The sequence below is a fragment of the Pseudorca crassidens genome, chromosome X (genome assembly GCF_039906515.1).
Source record: "Pseudorca crassidens isolate mPseCra1 chromosome X, mPseCra1.hap1, whole genome shotgun sequence".
Taxonomy (NCBI): Eukaryota; Metazoa; Chordata; class Mammalia; order Artiodactyla; family Delphinidae; genus Pseudorca; species Pseudorca crassidens.
In genome coordinates this window covers 70547193-70555532 of record NC_090317.1, presented here as the reverse complement: position 1 = coordinate 70555532, position 8340 = coordinate 70547193, and the positions used below count along the sequence as shown (strand labels likewise).

Genomic DNA, 8340 nt, shown 5'->3' with positions numbered 1-8340 from the left:
AGGGAGATGCAAGAGGGAGCGGATATGGTGATATATGTGTACATATAGCTGATTCACTTTGTTATACAGCAGAAACTAACACAGCATTGTAAAGCAATTACACTCCAATAAAGATGTTAAAAAATTGTTCTGATGAACCCAGGGGCAGGACAGGAATAAAGACGCAGGCATAGAGAATGGACTTGAGGATACAGGGCGGAGGAAGGGTAAGCTGGGACGAAGTGAGAGAATAGCATTGATGTATATGCACTACCAAGTGTAAAGTAGATAGCTAGTGGGATGCAGTTGCATAGCACAGGGAGATTAGCTCGGTGCTTTGTGACCAACTAGAGCGATGGGATAGGAGGTTGGGAGGGTGATGCAAGAGGGAGAGGATATTGAGATATATGTATACATATAGCTGATTCACTTTGTTATACAGAAGAAACTAACACAACATTGTAATGCAATTATAGTCCAATGAAGATGTTAAAAAATAAATAAATAGTTTCAAGACAGATAATCCTAATCTTATGTGAACACTGCCAGAGGATAGCAAAGAGGGACTTTTGCCCAACTTAGTCTATGAGACTAGAAAATCTTGACCCTGGAACCAGCAAAGATGCTACGAGGAATGAAACATCAAGTCAATCTTCCTCGTGAACCGAAGACGCAAAAAATTCTAAGCAAAACTTTAGCAAACTGAGCCCACCAGTGTACACAAAAGATGATACGCCATAACTAAGTTACATCTATCCTAGGAGAGCAAATCTGGTTTAACATTAGAAAAACTATAGATGGAAGGGGGCATGAGAGAGGTTTGTGTGTTGCTAATATATTCTGCTGTTTGCTCCAGGTGCTAACTGGATGTTTATGTTTAGTTTTTGGAAACTCACTAAGATGTGTCCTTCAGTAAAGATTTCGAAAAAAAATTCTTATAAATAACCCTCACTGTGTTAACAGATTAAATGATTAGAGTCTTGATCATTTCAGTGGAGGCCAAAAAAGTATAATCCTATATCTATTCATGATTTTTAAGACAATCTTATTAAGCTAGAAATACAAGGGATATTCCTTAATCTGATAAAGGGAAAGAAAGAAAGAATGAGAAAAGAGAGAGAGAACGGAAGAAACAAAAGAGAGAAGGAAGGAAAGAAAGAAAGGAAGGAAGGAGAAACAGAGAAAGAATTGAAGAATTAAAGCAAACAATGAAACACAGCAAGCCCATTTTAATATGGAAATGTTGGCATCATTCTGTTTAATATTAGGAATAACCCAAAGATGCCCAATTTTGCAGTCTCTATTTTACCTTGTAGTGGATGTCCTAGCCAGCCGGTAAGAAACATGTAAGTTGATTACCTTACTTCTGTTACTCATAGATTCACAGAAAACTGTGCACCACTTATAGGCACATGATTAGATATCACAGAGTTTAACATGGTGGCTGACTTTGAGATCAATATATAAATATATAGATATAGATATAGATAGATCGATTTTTTTTTTCCAGTACTTGGGCCTCCCACTGCTGTGGCCTCTCCTGCCGCGGAGCACAGGCTCCGGACACGCAGCCCAGCGGCCATGGCCCACGGGCCCAGCCGATCTGCAGCAGGTGGGATCCTCCTGGACCAGGGCACGAACCCGTGTCCCGTGCACCAGCAGGCAGACTCCCAACCACTGCGCCACCAGGGAAGCCCCCGAGATCAACATATTTTTTAAAAAGCCAAGTGGAATTCTAGAAATCAGATACAGATAGAAAATGTCATTTTAACCAGATATCAAGCACCAGAGCAACAACATTCCAGAGTTCTTGGGATAAATGCAATAAAGGATGTACAAGATCTGAACGTACAAAAGGTAAAGCTAAATACTAAGCTGAGAGATTCCAACATTAAAGAAGACCCACAAAAATAGACAGCCATCCCATGTTGGTGACTAGGAAGGCTGGATATCATAAAGATAGCCAATTCTCTCTTAACTGATCCACAGATTCAATGAAAATGCAATCCAAATCTACCGCAAATGAGTTTTCAGGAAACATGTCATGCTGATCCTAACATTTATATTTTAGAGTTTAGGAAGGGCAAAAGGCGAAGAATAGTAAAGATAAGCCTGGAGATGATGAATAAGGTGTGAAGACTTGTCCTACCAGAGATCAAAATGTCTTACCAAGAGATAAAAATTAACACAGTGTAGTACTGGCACAGGAATAGACCAATTTATCTGTGGAACAGAACAGGGAATTCAGAAACAGAGACACACGAATAAAGACCAAAATGACTCCAGACAGTGCCAAATGTTCCCTGGAGATGCAAAATCTGACTGTGAATTACGAACCCCTGCCTGAGAATCCCTGACATAGGAATACGGAGCGACCTTAGAAACACACGCTGAATTTTGTAAAAGTTACAGAATACCAAGGACGTGTGTTTAAAAGGCATGCGTGTACAATATTTCACATCCAAAGAGAGAACAGTTCGGGAAACGAGGTCTGGAGAGCACAAAGCTCTACTTCATTTCCGGAGTTAAATGGCCGGCCGCCCAATAAAGCCAGCGAGAGGAGAACTGGGAGGGAAGCGACGAGTGGGGCGGGACTTTGGTCAGTGACCTTTGGATGAGCTTGAAGCTCATTGGTCGCTGGCCATAGCAGTGGGAGGTGAAAGGCAGAGCTGGAAGCTCATTGGCCTTTGAAGGCAGAGCGGGAAAGGGAGCGAGAGCTGAGGCTTCCTTCAGGTCTCCTGTCCCAGCAGATTGATTCTGACCTGGTGGAGGCTGGGGTAACCACAGACTGGCATCAGGAATAGGACCCTCATTCTCCACACCTCTTCTTTCCTCCCTCCCTCCTGCTATGGATCCCCAACCCCTTCTCCTCTCCTCCGTCTCAGCCAGGTACCTCATATCCCACTCTGCCCCACCCCCACCCCCACCTCCCACTCCACACCCAACCCCAGCCCCCTTGGCTGAAGTCCTGTGGGACGGACGACCGCTTGCTGAGGCCTCCTGACACCTGGCCTCTGGCCCCTGGGGCAGGGCTTATGCCCCTCCCTTTGATTCTGAGGTGGGTGTGGCAGGGAATGGTCTGGCAGCCTGAGAGGAGGTGGTGCACTCTGGGTGCAGGAGGAGGGGAAGGTGTGCTCAAGCGTGATTGGTTTTTTGTTTGTTTGTTTGTTTGCGGTATGTGGGCCTCTCACTGTTGTGACCTCTCCTGTTGCGGAGCACAGGCTCCCGATGCGCAGGCTCAGCGGCCAGGGCTCACGGGCCCAGCCGCTCCGTGGCATGTGGGATCTTCCCGGACTGGGGCACGAACCCGTGTCCCCTGCATCGGCAGGCGGACTCTCAACCCCTGTGCCACCAGGGAAGCCCAAGCATAATTGTTGAAGTTTGGAGAGGAGCATGGAAGATTGTTGGGAGGCTGTGGAGGGAATGCACGGGTTTGCATGAAAGCAGAGAGGGTGTGTTGGTGCAAGAGAACAATTAGTGTAGTGAGGAGTTGGCTTTTGACTAGATCAGGGTCTGGCATTCACTAGGGGGGGATCAACAAACATCTACTTGATAAATAATTGAGGGAATTAATGAAAATAATGATTGGAACAGGGGCTTGAGATCCAGCAGAATATGATTTCATGAGATGCAAAGGGGTGTCAGTTTAAAGAGGGAGCAAGAGAATAATTAAGATTTCGATGGGGTGCAAGAAAAAAAATCGGAATGGAAGGTAAGAGGAAGATTGAATGTAGGGCATACAGGAGACTAATAATAGAATTGAATGCAGAGGGGCATAGAATCATGAGTAGGGAGTGAATGAATGCAGGAAGTTAGGAAGACAATTGTGGAAGTGGATGCCAGGAATAATAGCTGGGCATAGCAGAATACAAGATGATACATGAGAAAGGGAAGTAGTAATTGTTGAAGGGGGCATGAGAGTGCATGTGCATGCCTGTAAAGGGTGTCTATGTGGAGTGAAGGTAGGCAGAGAGACTAGTAATTGGATTGAAAATATACAGGACCCATGCCCAGAGTTTCTTGCAACCTGCCTATGCGTGAGTGGAGCGCCCTGGGAAGGAGGCTACACGAAGTAAGAAGGGAGGGTACAGTCTCATTTCAACGGTGAGCTGGGTGGAGAAGAATCCAGCCGCCTCAGATGGGGCTTCCCAAGGGCAGAGGAAGTACGTTGTGGGTAGGGGATCATGTGGCCACCCTGACCTCCACTCCTTGCTCTAGAACCATGGATCCCAATGAAATGCCTGCTGTGCCCTGCGGTCCCCCTGACTCCACCACTGGACTTGAGACCGGAGCCCCATGGGGGATTGAACCTGGCCCCAGGAGAGCTAAACGTCGCAGAGCCCGCTGCCACAAACACGGCATCACTGCCCAAGTCAAGGACCAGGAGCACTACTGCCTTTTCGAGGGTGGCGAGTGTCACAAGTGTGCCCTCTTCTCGTGAGTATGGTGTCTGACAAGGGGAGGGGAGTGGGCTTCTCTAAAGGTGACTGACTTTAGACCTGCAATCCCCCACTTTAGGGAACACTGCAGCATCTTGCCTGCTGAGAGTACCTTGAAGTCGGAGCAGGGGCCACTCCGAAAGAGGCACCTGACTGAAGGACTGATAAGGAGTGGGACCACCTCTCCCAAAGCTCACAGTCATGTCAACAAGTTGGCCATTCAAGCAGGAGTCCCCAGTGAGTATCTCTGGCCAGGGAGGGTGTCTGAGTTTTGGGTGTAGGGAGCATGAGTACTTCTGTCACCAGTCCTACCACCCAATTTCGATGTGGCTTTGGGCAAGTTACTCCTTGGGCCTTAGCTTCCCCAACTATAAAACCTCATCAGTATCATCTACCAAATGTTGGTGGGCTGGAGACATCTGGGGGGGGTGTGGTCAAAAAGGTCCACAGTGGGATGAGGCCTCAGATTGGGTGGGAGGTAGAGTCGGGGGGAGACGGTCAGGGAGAAAGGCTCACCTAAGCTGTCCCCAGTCTCTCACAGTTGGGAAGGAGAACATCAGCTTGAGGCCCACCCCTGTGCAACCCCTGGGGAGGAGTCTGGGGCCAGTGTGGGAAGCTTCCACCTCAGCCACTGCCCAGACCCCTTCCTGTGTCCTGAAGACCTGGGTACCATCTCTAACCCTACTGCAACTTGCCATATGACCCTGGGGGAAAAAATACTTCTCTCTGGGTCTCATAGTCCCCAGTCCCAAAATGAAGAGTAGGACTAGCTGGTCTTCAAGGTCTTCCCAACTCTGACATCCTGGGCTCCTATCGTTGTCCTAAAACATGCCCACATCTCCTTTCCATGGCCGGCTTGGTCCCTGACTCCAACCTGTGCTCTCTGCTCCTGCAGGCAAGCTCCCAAGGAGCTCTGCTGATCGGTCTGGCCTCGGAATCTTTGTCTCTGTCCTGGACTCCAGCACCCTTGAAGAAGCAACTAACAATTTCTCTTTCCAGGAAGACACACAGACCCCCTGCCCTGCCCAGCAGGTGAGTAGAGTGAGAAGGACCATGGAGCTAGTTGTATATTTTGTTATTGAGTGCCCAACCTTCTGGTTAAGGCCATGGCAGCAAGAAAGAGGAAGTGAAGGCAGTGCGGTGCAAGTGGAGGAGGAGGAGGAGGAGGAGAAGGTGGCATCTCAGACTATGGGGCAACGACAGAGCTCTCCCAGATTTGCCATTTCCAATTTGTGAGACTTTGGAAAAGTAACTTTACATCTCTGAGCCTCTATTTTCCTATCAGTGTACTGAGAGGGGACAATATTCTACACCTATAACATTGACAAGAGGACTAGCACAAGGCCTGCCACATAGCAGGCCTTTGACAACTGGAGGCTGTTATTCCACATGAAACAAATCGATGGGATAGAAGCTCCTGCTGAGAAGGGGGGCCATGATGGTGAGGCCCACCATCTCACCCAGGCGAGAGTCTACTAACCGTCAGAGAAAAGTTCCTGGAGATGAGCCAAGCTGGCCCTTCAAGTGCCTTGGGAAACTTGATTGGGGAATATGGAGGCAAGAACCAGTCCTTGGACAGGGACAGTAATCACGTCACTCCAGGTGCCTTGAAGATTAAAACACAGACACCTCTGACTTCCCATAATCTTTACTGTTGCCTTGGGAGTTTTGAAAAAGCTGGGAGGAATTAGTGTCTCAGGAAAGATATAGAAAAAGAAAGGTACAGAAAAGAAGACAGTCCAAGCAGGGGAACGGACTTGTCCAAGCCACAACGACTAATGGCCAGCTGGCATTCAGACTCCCACATGCAGATATTGCAAAATCCTTGCTCCTCTCTCTCTACTGGTAGTATGTGCCTGCCAGAGGGGTAAATCCCCTGGCTTCTCCTTTCCTTGTTCCTAGATGCTCAACTCTGATCCTCCAGCCCTGTGCCACCCTTAACCCCCTTCTACTGCAGCCACGGATTCTGGGGAAATTGTGGGGTCCAGAACCCTGGCAGGGGCCAAGCTTAGTGAAGGAGAAGAGCAGAAGGCCTCAGGGTAGCTGGGGACTGAAGGGGCACGGGGGAGGTGTGGGTTCCCAGCTCCCATTCTCTCACATCCTTTGCTTCGCAGGCTCCCAAAGCTTCCGACCAGGTCTCGGTTTCTGCCTCCTCAGAGTGGCAGCGAAAACTGGAAGCGGCCGAGGCTCTGCTGGCTCTGAGAGAATCTTCCCAGGCCCCTTCTGGCTCCATCTCTGTGCTCCAGCCCTGAGTTGCACCAGGTAGCCTGGTCTTTGAAAGGAGAACATGGGGTTGGGGATAGTTGGGAAATGGGAGGCGGTTGTGTTAAGCAGGGCCTGACTGGGAAGTCAGAGTAGGAGGGGGGTTGGGGGTTGAACCTCTTTGGGCCCAGGCAGCCAAGCTCCTCAGTCTGACTCTTGAAGTGGCAGTACATGGTTGTTCAGTGAATCATCGGTTTATCGAGCATTGTGCTCAACACCAAATGTCCAGTGCCCTGATGTCAAGAAATAAGGAAACCAAGTCCCTAAGAGTAGCAGGGACCTACCCTAGGGCATGCAGCATATCAAGTGGAAGAACCAGGTCTCCTGATTCCCGGCCCAGGACTTTCTATCCAGACCCCTGAAGTCTGCTGTGACCTGGGGAGGACATACATAGGTGGCAAGAGCCTAGTGCAGAAGGAGATCTGGTTCCTGCCTTCAGGGAGCTTCCAGTCTCAAGGTGGAGCATGGATGCCTTCACAAGTCGTGTTTTGCGGCTGTATCTCACTGATGAGCCTGGGGAGGAAGGACTGGAGGTGAGATAGACACCTGGGGAGGCTGAGAGGGAAGGCTGGGCACGACCAGACCAAAATGGTGCATTCGGTATGGAGTGTGAGTGAAGCAGCCGCCCTGAAGGAACTGCTGGAACAGAGGGGATGAGGGTGGAGAGGCTACCAGTCACGGAGGTCTGGCATGCCAGGCTTAGGAGGTTAGATCAGCCACTGTGGGTGATGAGGAGCCAGGGAATGTCTGAACTAGGGAGGAGCATATTCAGAGACACTGGGCTTGACAAAAAGAAATGTGGTGGCTGTGATGGAGGGTTTGGAGGAGGCAGGACTTGAGGTGGGCAAACCAGCAAGGAAGAGTTCTGTGCAATACAGTCCAGGTGACAAAGCCTTGATTGGGTGGAACAAAAAAGAGGGGAGAGCCAGGAGGGAAAATGGGTGTGACCTGACCCTGACCCCTTTCTTCGTGTCTACAGCTCCTGCTGGAGATAGAGGACTTCAGCCTCCTAACCCCTCTCTTGGACCTGCGCCAGCCAGCTCTGTTTCTCTGCCTAATGGACACCTGGGGTGCATCTCCCCCTTGAGCTAGAAGCCCAGAGGGGGAGAACTCACTAAAATACTGCCTATGTATGCATTTGCAAAATGCTTAATGTCCAAAATTCTTAACGTCTTTTTCTAAGCCCTTAGGCGCTTATATAAGCTTTCAGACCCGTTTTTTTATGCGGGGCAATTCCTTGACTGAGGATGGATATTCTTGTACCTCCATCCTTTACTTTCTTGGATCCCAGGGCCTTTTAATGTCTCTTATGAAAACAGGGTTGTACAATCTAAGCTGATCAGTCTCTAAATAGGGTTCTGTGTGAGTCCATATGTTCATCTGCCAGAGGTTTTATTGGATTCGTGATTGTGAACATACTGACACGCTCATATACTTATCCATGCATGTGAAAATCTGAGGATGTTTTCATTTTGTGTCTAGGTTTGTGTGTGTGAGCAAATAATAAACCCTTGTTGTAAGGCACTGAGATATAGGAGTTGTTTGTTACCACAGTATAACTTAGACTCTCCTGACTCTAACAGACTCGTTCAATTCACTTTTCAAAGGGAAAAGCTCTTTACTCAATAACTGGGATTTCTTAACATGGCTAGATAAGAAA

General features: G+C 48.6%; 1 protein-coding gene across 1 annotated transcript; it reads left to right on the top strand.

The window, feature by feature from the left end:
* Nucleotides 1-4201: 4201 nt before the first annotated feature.
* LOC137217036 (doublesex- and mab-3-related transcription factor C2-like) lies at nt 4202-8134 on the top strand. Its single transcript, XM_067723253.1, has 5 exons — nt 4202-4416; nt 4498-4655; nt 5314-5450; nt 6533-6680; nt 7660-8134. Exons 1-4 carry the CDS (start codon nt 4202-4204, stop codon nt 6668-6670), a joined length of 648 nt encoding a protein of 215 aa, XP_067579354.1. The 3' UTR covers nt 6671-6680; nt 7660-8134.
* Nucleotides 8135-8340: the final 206 nt, after the last annotated feature.